The sequence below is a fragment of the Podarcis pityusensis genome (assembly GCF_964106645.2).
Source record: "Podarcis pityusensis genome assembly, chromosome: 6".
NCBI classification, from domain to species: Eukaryota; Metazoa; Chordata; class Lepidosauria; order Squamata; family Lacertidae; genus Podarcis; species Podarcis pityusensis.
In genome coordinates, this window is record NC_138030.1 from 48,046,738 (window position 1) to 48,060,666 (window position 13,929).

Sequence of the window (13,929 nt, forward strand, 5' to 3'; positions counted from 1 at the left end):
AGTGCATTCAAGCAGATCTTGAATCAAAATCCTAAAATCAAAAAACCCTTAGCAGCATTTTTACAAGAACCACAAGAAGGGGTAGGGACTACTGGCGTGATTTAGACAGATGTAGCAGTCCCAGCACCTTCCTACTCAGATTTCATTGAGTATGAACATCCTATGAAGGTCTACTCAGAAATAGATCCTACTGGGACTTAGGATTGTGTGCTTAGGATTGCAGCCTTGGTATCTAAATTTCAAATTCATTGCATTCCAGAATAATTTCCTACAAGAACTTGCTTTTGGCAGAGTTCTCAAGATTAAGAAAATGTGGAGAAGATAGAAGACACAAAAAAGGGGGAGAAGCTTTGCTATAAAAATCTGATCATCACAAAAACTTCAGATTCTATTATCATTCACTACAGAAACAGCCTGTGAAATTGTACACATGTCAGTCCAAGTGTGCAAAGTACAATAAAAACCCTTTCAAGTCCTCATCTCCTTTTAATTGCACAATACTGTGATGAGTTTGGGGAGGGAAGTAGGTTGTATGCTGAGACCCTTCTACGTTCTGGGTCCGGAAGGTGCCAAATTTTAAACAAGGATTCAAATTCCTGGAATAGCTAGGCTTGCTTCCTAGTGAGGCGATAGCCTAGACCATTGAGGGAACAAAGGAGGTGGCTCTGTGCCAGATACCAAATGGATGGGGTCCCCTCCCTTGACTCACTGGTAGTTAGTTTAAAAAGAAAAAAAAGCCAGAGTTGAGAGGGGAGAATTGAGCTGGAAGCTAGAAGCTAGAATCAGGAAGCTGGGAAAGCAGAGGGAGACAGCCATGCCTGATTTCTGCTGGAATCCAAAGCTGTGGCTATGGGGGAAGCAAGACCTTCATGCTCCATCATAGGCTCAGGTTGTATGTGCAAATAAATCATGTATCATAAAGATATCACCGCTCCCTTATTCCAGAGGAAACCTGAACTCTGGGTAAGTGCCTAGAGCCCTTGGAAACTCGAACAGATCAGAGATTGAGGTGGTGTCATGGGTGTAGCCAGGGGGGGGGCAGGAAGGGGCAGCTACCCCCCCAATCAATAAAAATCACTAAAAATACATAGCAAACTGAGGTTCTGCCCAACCCCCAACAAAAATCCTGGCTATGCCCATGGATGTCATGCAACAATACCACAGCTCCTTAGTGCACTAATTATCAAACTGAAAACAGAAGTTGCAACATAAGCGCTCAAAATAATTTAAAAACTTGATTCCTTCATTCATCAGAAGACAATCCAAATGTCTGTTGTGAGGCTAGTCAGTTGTTCCAGCTCATATATGCTTATTCGTGATAAGCATACTGATTTTCAAAAATTGACCAATAGGTGAATTCTTTTTCATATGCAGACAAAAAGTGGGAATATAACCTGCAAATATGTGGAGAGGAATCCTGCCCTTCATCCTAGTATGGATACTTAGAGTGGTTCATAAACTGAAAAGGGTGAGGCGATAGAAATGCTTTGGGCATCCACCCCCAAGCAAAGTTTACATGGTGGAACCATACTGCTTTAAAAATTGATGCACCAAATTTGTTTGTACACTATAGCTAAGCATTTAAATGCTTTGGGGTCTTTCACTATGAAATTGAAAGCCATCGGTGGTTTTTGTGATTAGTGTGGCATGCCTAAGACAACTGACACTATATTGAATTCACACAGGCAAATGTGTAATTAACATTCAAAAGGCCTGTGGCTGCTGGCAAAGTGTTGTGTTCCAAATACTGTTCCTTGTCGTGCATAAAAAGTCATCTATTTTTCTCTCTGTTCTGTCTTTGCAGAATGCTAATTCATGCCATAAGAAGTGTACACCCCATTATAGTACTGGGAGGGAAGATGCTGAGCTCCTGCAGCCCATGGGAGCATGGAAAGGATAGGAAACAATCGATAAGGGCAATCATTGTCAGCTAATATCTGAAGCAAAGTCCTTTTCTTGGCATTCAAAATACCATCCACTGTTCTTCTCCCAGTAGAGAACTGGGGATTCCTAAACACATACTAATAGGAACTTAATATTTCAGGTCTTGCATGATTTATTTAATGAGCATTCAGAAAGATCAAGGATTGCTTCCAACCACAGCATAATGTCATTATGTGCCAGATCAAGTATGATCTGCTGGAAACATCATGACCCTTTAATTGGTCCCAATCCACGGGGTTCCATGGGGAGCTTAGTGCATCTGTGCGTCACCAGAAAAGCAGTCCACTTCTCCAAAATTCAGGGAGTGCTGTGTAAGTAGCTCTTGCAGAAGAAAACTAAATCAGAGAGTTCAGTAGAGCCCAGCCTTTAACCAAGTGGCAGGAAAATAGTTGTCCCTTAGTAATGAAGGACCAATTAGAGTGGATTCACAGAACGAGGATTTCCTTGCCTTAAGCAACATGTTGCAGGCATCTTCTTCCAGGTTTGGTTCCCATTGAAATTGTAGGTCAACAGAAGGCTGGCAGAGCTGAAGCCTTTCACTATAAACAGAAACATTTAAAATCAAGGTGAAGTGGATGTGCGGCTGAAAGCAAACCCCACTGACTTCAGCGAGGCAGGCTCCCAAGTAAAGTGCGTGTAGGTTTGCAGCCTTAATCTCACCAACTGTGATTATATAAAGCTGGTTCCATCCTCAGCTTTCAAAGGCGTAAAGATTAATATGATAGTAATGATGATGATGATTTTTTAAAAGTCGACCTACATGGTGGTCCTTAACAGAGGAGCCCACAACCAAGAGAGCTGGTTAGGAATTGTAGCTTGGAGAAACTCTTCTCTTCAGCTGGATGTCCTCCAAGTCCCAGGAAACAGATATCTCTTCCCTGAGCATAGAAGACGCAACAGTGGGTCAGCATCCCTTCATCCTGAGGTCCCAACCATTATAAACAATGCTAAAAAAACAGTATTTACAATCCCAGAACAAGGTGGGTCCTTATTTCATAGAAATCTAATGTAAAGAGACTAAATCTCTGGACATGCTAGGATGGGTCACATTTTTCTGACCTCAGCCTCCATCTGCCAGCTGAAGAGGGGAACATGCAGGCTGCCCAAGACACATCTGAAGAACAGGCAGCAGTCTTGGCAGTCTGACAGTGGAAGCAGATGCCAAGCTAGGCCACACCTCCTCCCTCACCAATATGCTTATTTTTGAGACTGGCCACACCCACTTCCAGAATGCAGGCTCCAATGGCTTTTCACCCAGTCCTTTTTTTTATGGTTTGTGCATCCGCATCTAATCTTGACCCTTTCTATATATATTTAAAAAATACTGATGTGTGCTTTTCTTTTTATAAATCTGCCAAAGAATAAAATCAAATAAGGATTAAGGGGTTTTCTCAGGACAGTGGAGGGCATGTGTGCTGCGACCCATTGGTGGTGGCACTTGCCCTTCTGCAGGAGGGGAGGACCAAAAATTGGGGGTTGAGGAGGGTCAGTCGCAGGGTGTGAGAAACATCCTTATTTTCATCTGAGAAGTGTTGGAGGTACAGCAATCCAACCACTGCCACCACCCACTCTGATCTTGCTAAATCTGGTAGTAAATGATATCAGCAGAGTATTGTCACAGCTCTTTGGCTCTTATGTTCTGAGTGGTGCAAGAAGCATCACTGAATGCGCAAATGTGCCTTTCCTTTCCTTTCCTTCCGAAGCGAGATGGGAAATGATGAAAAGTCAATCAAAATCATGTTGGCGTGCCGCTTGCTTACGTCAAGCAGATTCCTGCAGCGTTTCTTAAAAATGGCCCCTCTGCTGCTCTGCTTTGTGGCGTTCTGATTTATTATTTACGCCGAACAATGGGGATTGGATCAGAACAATTCAACTTGCTGGAGAAATTGCTTTGTAGTTATTGCTTCATTATTAGATTCTCTTGGTGATTAGGAGTATTGAGGCAGCCCCTGGGGCAGGTTGCAAAAAGCACTGCTTCGGAAAGGAAGGAAAACATGGCTGGGGATTTATATATTTAAATGCTAGCAGCCCTGTGCCCATTTAAAAGCAGGAAAAGATGAAAAGCTACTGGAAAGAGGTGCGATAAAATAAAATAAATCTACAGTGAAAGTGCTGCTTTGTGCTTGGACTTCCTCTGCATTTCCATAACTGTTTTCCATTTACAGCAATGAGCTCGCGAAGGAATTTTAAAAATGCAACAGCGACATCTACGGGACAGAGACTGACTCAGCACCATGTTTTTCAGCCCCAGGGAGAACCCCTGATAGCACGCAAAAGCCCTGTGGGTCTTTCAGTAGAGACTCACGAACAGGTGACTCAGTGGATTGCTGCCGATTCCTATTAAGGGACCAAACGGTATGGCTGTCCCATAATAATAAAATGTTATGCTATTTGTTTATTATTGGTTGTTTTTACAGATCTATTATAATGGATGATAAAGCTAAGCAAGATTACATAGGAGATTCTGACTAAACATTAGGAAGCACTTTCTGATGGCAAGAGCTGTTCAGCAGTGGAAAAGACCACCTCTTCTTCCTTGGGGGTTTTTAAGCAGAGGTTGGATGGCCATCTGTCATGGATTCTGGAGCTGTGATTCTTGTATTGCAAGGGGTTGCGCTAGATAAGCCATTGGGTCCCTTCCAACTCTGCAATTCTATGATTTGCAATTAGGGTTCTTATACTTGTTCTACAGAGTAGCATATAATGCATGTCATCAGTGCTGTTCTTCAAAGCACAGTGAGTCCACATTGGTGTTTTGTTTTGTTTTGAAATGACAAAGTGCTTGGTCTGATTGAGTAGCCTAAGTTTGCCTCTAGCTCCCTCTTAGAGGCTGTTGACGTAGTTATTTGGGTCCAATCAACTCTGCCCGTGGTCCTGGGGTTACCTGGGACCTCGTCGGCAAAGCAACTTTTTCAGGCTAGCCTGAAACTGATCTGAAAGGGAAAAGCAAATGAGGGGGCTTACGGAGCAGTTCGAATAAGCCAGAATGCTAGATAAGCCGGAGGCTACAAATCCTGCAGGAGTTTGCGGGAGGCTGTGGGTGGCCGAGAGGTATATCACCACTGAGCATGGTATCCACATCAGGATGAAAACCGCCAATACGGTCAGGATCATGACAGTTGCTTTCCTGTTGAGCCGAATGCTTGAGGATGAGTGGACCACCACCATCTTCCTGAACCAGAGGGAATGGACGATTCTGGAATAGCACAGGACCAAGAGAAGCACAAAGGGGAAGAAGGCAACCCCACCAAAGAGAACAAAATACAGGTATGTTTGCCTCGGCGTCATCAAAAGCGTACAGTATCGAGCATCTTCAAGCACGACGACTCCTTGGTGTATCCAGTTGGGGACAGACACAGTGAAGCCCATGAGCCACATGACCATGCAGAGAAGAAACCTCTGGAGCCAATTTGCTGGGAAGGAGCAGGTGGGATGAACAACTGCCAGGTATCTCAGGATGGAGGTGACCACCATGCTATAGAAGCTGCAGAACATGGTCCACATGGAAAAGCTCTGGCTGCTGACACAGACAGCCAAGCCCATCTCCCAGTCCTCATAGACAAATGTGAGCAGCAGCACGGTGACATTGTAGAGGAGGAAGATCAGGTCAGAGATGGTGATGTTGACCATGAGAGTGTTGGTCATGGCAGAGATGGAGTTGGTGCTCCTGCTGCTCCTGAAGCCCTCAATCAGGACCAGCAGCATGAAGAGGTTGCCAGCAAAGCCAACCAACAAGATGAGGCCACAGAAAGAAGCAAATATGTATCTCAGCTGTGTCACTGTCAGGCCACCAAAGCTGTCGTCTGTCCCATGAGAAGAGGCGTTGAAAGTCTTGTTGGAAGCATGAAAGAAATCTTTGCTGGTTGTTGTGAGCTCCATTATTCCAGTGTGAGGATGAAACTGAGAAAATATGAATCAACAACAACAACAACAACAACAACAACAACAACAACAACAACATATCATTGTCCTGGCCCCTGAGTAATGTGTATATGTATATTAAAATTTGCCATATTAATGCATTAAACACAAATCACAGCAATAATAACAAAAATGATAGGCTTTCAGATGTATGTTTTAGATTCTGCACCGAGCAGGCAGTTGTATGAGATGAAGTGCCCTTACAAGTCCATGAGTCTCTGTTCAAGCCCTGCTTTCCATTCATGCCCCTGAGTGGGTCAGCATCCCCATACTCCGCTGAATCTGAGCATCTCAGAAGAAGTGTTGGGAGTGTGGACAGGGTAGAGACTTCCTTCCAAACATGAGCCAGCATAAGGGCACATCTCCTACAATCCATTGTGATCATAAGGGTCACCACATGTCTCCACTCACCAGCTTAACCCATGGTTTGCACTGCAAAGGGACAGCAGAAAGTTAGCTTTGACACCAGTCACTGCCGAACCAAAAGATTAATCCCTCCCCACTACCACCACAAAGCAAAAGGAAACAGCTTTCCCCTTGAGTAAAATGTTCCTCCCAGTTCATTTAACAAGGCTCTAGGTACAGTATTCAGCTGCAATTGCTAAAGGGTGAAAGCTTACCAAGCCATTGTGTTTTATGGACAGACATCAGAGAGGGCACCAATTCACTTGTAAATCATTGCAGCTGGGTTGAGATAGAGATCAGTTCTGCAATTCCCCATATCTGTTCCCAGCAGATGGTGACTTATATTACTTTGCCTGGCTTGTGGGGATAAGATGTGTTCTCTCTCCCCCTCCCTTGTAGTCATTGTGGAGAAGGAGGCGGGGCTTGCAGAACAGAGACACAATATTCACATGTCGCAGCATGTGGGTGATCTATGGGTAAAGAGGGAGGGAAACAACGAAGATATTTTAAGCTCTCCGGCAATACACAGAAATCTATCCCCTGTGAAGATGCATGGTCCTTAGATATCTCTCCGGTATGGTCTGCAAGGGAGGTGGATATTAAAGCTACAGCCAAGACAAACCCACGTTCAGGAGATAAGCGTAGGTCTCCTGTACTTCTCTTTACCCACAGTATATGTTTGCATGTTCCGTGACTATCCCTGGTCTTCCTGGGTGGTGGAAATGCTGTAGGTAGACCCTAGTGTAGTCAATGGTCGCCACATGGTGTTGCACTACAACTTCCATCAGCCCCAGCCTACATGGCCAATGGTCAGGAATGATGGGAGTTGCAGTCCAATGACATCTAGAGGACACAAGGGTTACTAACATGTCACCTGTGGGCACTCTTGTTCCCTCAGGGTTTCTCCCCCCCCCCCCCACAAACCCTAAGAGTAGAGCACTTGACAATAGGGCATCCCTAACGCCCAGATACACGATTTTTACATTGTGAGTGAATCATAGCAATTAACCTGAGTACTCTCTAAACAAGTTACCTAGGAACTGAACCTGCTTTAAGGAGATCTTGAATAATAATAAAGTGCTCAAATAAAGGAATGTGGAAGCCATATCCCAGGCATGTGGAAGAGTGCTTCATGATCTTGTACTTACACTGTGAAAGAGGCATACACATCTCTCAGCTTTGTCAATGTTAGGTAAGCAAGGCCGGCCCTACCATTAGACAGAAGGAGGTAACAGACCGATCTGTGTGTACCATGCAGCCTGCTCTGTGTCCCCTAACCTAGCCTTCTGCCCTCAGATGCAATGGAGGATGCTTTCCTGTTACTAGCTTTGAAGTAAAAAACACAAAAACCTGGTGATCTGGGTAGCTGTTGTACATGGGATTGGGAGAAGTGCCAGGTGTAGTGGTTAGAGAGTTTCGGACTAGGAACTGGGAAACCAGGTTTCAAGTGCCCACTTAACCAGGAATATCACTTGGGTGACCTTGGGCAAGTCAGTATCTCTTACCCTAACCAGCCTTGCAGGGTTGTTGTGAAGCTAAAACAGGGAAGGTGAGATATATAAATAAATAAATACTGTCCTGTGCTTCAGGCAGCAAAATGTCATGAGCTGGTCCTGGGTAGGAGGACTCAGAGACTGATTGGGAGACTACAGCAGTGACTATTTCACTTGTTGCAGTAACCACTAGCTAAATTTGCAAACCAAAAGAGTGTGGGAGTGAATCAACTGAAAACATTAACTTATCCCTTCCTTTGATTGCAGCCTTTGATTTTCAAAGTCCTCATACTTCACAGAAACTGTCGATTCCACTGAAGACTCTTCCAAAAGAGCATTTTTATTCAATGTTGTGATATGTGAACATGATACATCATTGGATAAATAATTGGACAGAGCTAGGCAGATAATCAGATATAAATATCTTTAATGGGTTTGACAGCCCCATTAAATTGTGTAGACACAATTTTTGGGTCAAGTGATGATCAGAGAGTTTTTGGTTGCAACACACACCATATATTAAAAGAACTCTTATACCACGTTAGCAGTCACGGCTTCTCCCAAAGAATCCTGGGAACTTAAGAAGTTAAGGGTGCTGGGAAATGCAGTCCTTTGAGGGGTTTCCTAACAACTCCCAATACTCTTCTGAGATAATTCCGGGAGGTCTCTTCTTCCACAAACTTCAGCATGAAATCTTACGAAGAGGGGTTGTTCCTCTCTCCAGGGAAGCTCACTGAAAAGAAATGGCTATTCACTTGTCCCATGAACAGCAATTTCAATTGTGTTGAGTTTGGTTCCTGCCCACACCAGCTCTATGCTCCAAGCTGAAGAACTTCTATGGCAGTCTTCTCAAAAGTAAGTCTCACCGAGTTCAGTGGGGATTACTCCCTGGTTAAGTGTGTATAAGAATGCAATCGAAACATATCTGCCTAAGAGACAGCAAGCAGAAATATGTTTTAAAAACATGATTCCCTTTCCCCCATTTTTTTGTGAGAAATATAGAATTGGTTAGCAACCTTTGTAGGACTTTTGTGTTAGTTCAGAGTCTGATTAGTTAGTTCTCATTGATGTATTTACTATTGCATTTGTCTGGAATTTTTAACAGAAGAATTGTAAAACTAATTGTGCAGATTGTTGCTTTGTGAGGATGCCGATCATCTTCCTTAAATGCCTGTTATGCCCTTACAGAATCAAGGTATCCAGAGTTCATAGCTAGAAGCAATGACAGGTTTGAAATGCAAAATTGTAGTCTACCCACACACAAGCAATTTCTTTCCAAGCTCTGCCTATACATGAAATCCATTACAGCATAGAACAGCCTTCCCCAAACTGGTGCCCTCCAGATGTTGTTGAACTACAGCTCCACCCATCACGTCCAATGGTTAGAGATAATGGGAACTGTAGTCCAACAAAATCTGGAGGGCACCAGGTTGAGGAAGGCTTGGATAGAAGGTATAACCATTTGATACTTTGTATTGTAAGGGACGCGGGTGGTGCTGTGGGTAAAACCTCAGCGCCTAGGACTTGCCGATCGCATGGTCGGCGGTTCGAATCCCCGCGGCGGGGTGCGCTCCCGTCGTTCGGTCCCAGCGCCTGCCAACCTAGCAGTTCGAAAGCACCCCCGGGTGCAAGTAGATAAATAGGGACCGCTTACCAGCGGGAAGGTAAACGGCATTCCGTGTGCTGTGCTGGCTCGCCAGATGCAGCTTCGTCACGCTGGCCACGTGACCCGGAAGTGTCTGCGGACAGCGCTGGCTCCCGGCCTCATAAGTGAGATGGGCGCACAACCCTAGAGTCTGGCAAGACTGGCCCGTACGGGCAGGGGTACCTTTACCTTTTTACTTTGTATTGTATTGAATAGGGTACAGGCATTTTTAATTTCTCCGTAACACCAAGAAGACAATCATTGTTGAATTGTCATAGGATATGCCATATTCTGGCATATAGTGCAGAAGAGAGACAATGTAGTGTGGTGTGGTTGTTAGAGTGTTGGACTAGGACCTTGGAGACCAGGGTTCTAATCCCCACTCAGCCATGAAACTCACTGGTTGACCTTGGGCCAGTCACAGCCTCTGAGCCTAACCTACCTCACAGGGTTGTTGTAAGGATTCAATGAGGTTGGGGAGAATCAGTGGTTTTTTTCTAGAAAAAGAGGTGCCAGAACTCACCATAAATGCCTCCTTTGTATAATGGCAATGGCACCCACCTGAGGGGTGTCGGAACTGAGTTCCAGTGAGTTTTGGCTGAAAAAAGCCCCTGGGACAACCATGTATGCCACCTTGTTCTCTGCGAAGAAAAAGGTGGGATATAAAGGCAATGGAAAAAAGAATAATGATAAGTTTTAAGAGAAGCTTGGTGTGGGAAGAAAAAGAGCTATATCTTCTTCACATTAGGGAGCTTCAGGTAATTATGCTGTATAGGATAATTTGGCTGTTAATGGTAGAGGAAAAATGAACCACACTCTTGTTTCTCACCGAGACCTCATTAGCCTATTCTACAAGTCAATAGATTTCTCAGCTCAAATATTAAAGGTTATTTCAGGGACTCTTAATTCCCAGCCCGGAAGCTTCAGCACAATTAATGTTCTCTCCAGTGACCCCTGTCTGTTGCTGCTACTAGAACCATTTCAGGTAAACGAACATGCAGTATTCCTTGGGAATGAATCTGTGTCCAATTAAAGGCACAAACAAGTCAGAAATCACCAATTCAAAGGTGTCGTTTGGTAGTCCAAGCAGAAGGCAGCTCTTCTCTGCATGGATACGAGCTGAGTATCAGCTTCAAGTTATAGTTACAATATATTATTGGCAGAAAGGAACTGATCAATAATGTGAATCAATAATGCAACATCAAAAATGCCTTCATAAGGCATTTTAGGAAATGAAGCCCCTAGACAGGATTTAACATAAACTAAAGTTCTCCTGGGGTTACCATTTTTCCCCCAGAAGTAGATTCAAATATTTTAAACGAGTGCAACTAATTAAGTTCCCACATATGATTTTCTCCTTATGGGCTCTGTGTATGTCACATAAAGCAGGGACAGGGAATCGGGGATCCCTCAGGCAGGCTACAGGACAGGAAATAATAAATTCTTGTTCCACACAACTTTAGCAAAGCGTATTGTACACCTTAGTCACGTGCTACCTAACACTTCTATCTTACCCAAATGGATAGGACCTACTTGACGAATTCCCTTTCCTACCCTCCTAAAGAGGTTCCTCAGCCTGGCCTGGAACTGGAAAGAAAGGCAGAAGCAGATCATGGGGTTAATGCAGCGGTTGGCAAAGGCCAGGAGAGAAGTCAGGTGATAAGCCAAGTACATAGGGGCTGTGGTTAGCAACTGGTCGTACTTGATAAAGAAAATCACCAGCCAATAGGGGAGCCACATGACCACCAGGGTCACCATGGTAACCAAAGCCATCACTGAAGCTCGCCAGTTCACTTGCAGGCTGGAGGCTGTGTGCATAGAGAGCCCTCTCCTAACCTTGAGGGTACAGATGATCCTCAAGTAGCAGAAAACCATCAGCAGTGTGGGAGGCAGGAAGCCCACCCCTCCCAGGAGCTGCAGGTAAAGGTTAACTTCCTTCCTTGCCATTTGGTTCACGCAATACGTCTGCCCCTCCACGTGAATGATCTCATAATTAATCCAGAGCGGAGTGGAGAATATAAGGCAGGTCACCCAGATGAGCCCGCAAGCGATAACTATCTGCTTTTGGGAAATGGGCATCACTCTCATGGGGTGGAGGATCGCCGTATAGCGAAGCAGCGCGGTGGCCAGCATGCTGTAGAAGGCAGCAAAGGAGACCCACATGGAGAAGCTGTGGTTGGTGACGCACAGCAGGCGGCCCAGGCGCCAGTCCCTGAAAAGGATGTTGCCAAACATCACAGGGGCATTGTAGAGGAGGAAGAGGAGGTCCAGGACCACAATGTTGAGGAAGAGAGGCTCCGTCAGGCGTGAGATGTGGCTGCCGCTCTTTCTTTGGAGACCTCGGAAAAGGATCCAGAGCAGCAAGCCGTTTCCGGGCATGCCCAGGAGGAAGAGGAAGACATAGAGGACAGCAAACACATTTCTGCTATAAAGGAGGAAAAGGTCGCTTAAGCCAGAGCTGGTGACATTCCCTGCACTGGAATTGGAGTCCATGGTAGTGTCAGTTACTTATTTAGTCTGTGCCATAGAATTTTCTAGCAGTCTGCCAGTCTTTCTTCTGTTCCCTGGAAACAAAGATATGACTTTCAATGCACTCTGAAATGCAGCATTTGGGATAATCATGGAAATGATAGTCTTGTTCAAAGCAATCGGCACTATTAAGAATGAGGAAGGGGCAAGGAAGGTGATAGGAGAAACCTGACTTTCTACTTACGGCTTGCACAGGAAGAAGGAAGAAAGTCTGCATGAATTATTTGAATGTCAGTGTGTGCCAACAGAGTCTTTCCATTTGTACTTCGTCTCTGCCCAGTGTTCCTTATTTAAAGTGCTCAGCAGAGTTCAGATTTATGGTGGGAGTCTTGCTTGTCAACTGTACTTGACCAAAGGGATACACACACACACACACACACACACACACACACAGTCTGTCTCCTCCAAAGTTATGTGTATTGTGTGTCTTTTACACATAGGGAGGCATTCACTGCAATATATAAACCATGCAGCATGCACAGCTGACCACAGCACACCCCCCCCCAAGCAAATGGGCTTCTCCCGGGGTTTCTGTTTGTCAGAGGGGCATTTAAGTCTGCTTCCTTTGTGTTTGAACAAGGCACAGAGCATTTTTAATTTCAATACATTAACATTAGATGGGACAAAGAAACAAGTACCACAGGGACCAAAATAAATCAATAGATTGCATGGTGTGTATTTTTCCATAGGCTCTTTTGTTTGTTTTCAAACAGAAAATTCTGTCTTGGCACATATGCCCACTTCAGTGGATCAGTTTTTGCTGGAAATGTTTTACTCCATCCTGTTACATTGGCTAGGACAAAAAAGCACCCCAATGTAAAATTTAATTGGTTTTCTTGGGTTGTTGTTGTTGTTGTCTCAGGATTGTTTTGTATTACTTTGTGTGTGTGCAGGAAGATGCTATTTCCATTGCACAAGGGGGAAAAAGCGGCTTTAACTACAACCCAGAATTTATGATTGTGCAAAGGACAGTGTCCTAGGAGGACTATGGTGCACGTCTACTTCAGTGTATAGCCTGCAGTGAAAAGTGCACTAGGATTCACACCCCAAGGTCTGGTTTAGGGGCCAGAATAACAAACATGGATAAATGAGCTCCTACTCAAGTTTCTTTTAGATCACCAGACACCTGCATTGCTAGCAGTGACCCAGTATAAGTGCTTTCCTCCATGGAAATACACCCATAAAGAATTTACATGAAAAGTGAAATGAAGAATCATGTGGGTCTTGCAGGAAAGGATCACAAGAAGTAGTCTAGATACAGGTTCAACAAAACATACCAGGACTGTGTATTCTAGGGACAGAGGAGCTATTTGCTATGCCTGAAGCTTGTAAGGCTAGTTCTCAGAAGAGACTTTAGTTTCACAACAGAGCCTCCATACAGTCTTTACTTGAATTTTTATCCATGTAGTAAGATACAGAACAGGGGGTTTCACTGAGATCTTTGTAATTTATTGTAAAGTGTGCAAAGGACTTTCATTACTGGATTCTATAGAAATGTGAAAAATAAATATATAAAATGCTCAGATTATAACTGCCCTCCCCTTCAAAAACAGACTCCTGCATCATCATACTTTGAAAGTGCAAGAACCTGGACCCAATCTCTGTCCAACAGATTTTCAAATCCAACAGATTTTTTTATAATATATCAGATTCATTTCTGTGTCACCAATAGCATGTTGAGATCATCTTCTTTCTTTCCCACAAAGAAATGCATCCTCTGTAGGACACATATGAAATGGCCCAGTGTGAACAATGCATCTGATCTCTACTGTTTAACATGTTTAGGATGGAGGGACAAGTTCAACAATCCGGAAGGGAAACTTTAAAACTAAGGATTTAACAATGAGAGGATCTGTGGAAGCAAAGGATCATACCTCACTGTTGATGTCTGAACCGGATACCACTTAGAGAACAAAGCAAATGGATGTGTAAATTACGCTGGAGTCTGGAGCATTTTCCTTTTGCCTTGTCTTCCGTCTCTTTTCAGAACCT

At 44.2% G+C, this 13,929-nt stretch overlaps 2 protein-coding genes across 2 annotated transcripts; both read right to left on the bottom strand.

Annotated features, from left to right (window-relative positions):
- Window positions 1-4,824: 4,824 nt before the first annotated feature.
- Window positions 4,825-5,649, bottom strand: LOC308479531 (allatostatin-A receptor-like; the record flags this gene model as incomplete). Its single annotated transcript, XM_081010238.1, has 1 exon — window positions 4,825-5,649. One exon carries the CDS (start codon window positions 5,647-5,649, stop codon window positions 4,825-4,827), a length of 825 nt encoding a protein of 274 aa, XP_080866364.1.
- A 5,181-nt stretch (window positions 5,650-10,830) lies between these two features.
- LOC308479742 (galanin receptor 2a-like) lies at window positions 10,831-11,901 on the bottom strand (the record flags this gene model as incomplete). The annotated part of the gene is made up of 1 exon (XM_081010576.1): window positions 10,831-11,901. One exon carries the CDS (start codon window positions 11,899-11,901, stop codon window positions 10,894-10,896), a length of 1,008 nt encoding a protein of 335 aa, XP_080866702.1. The 3' UTR covers window positions 10,831-10,893.
- Window positions 11,902-13,929: the final 2,028 nt, after the last annotated feature.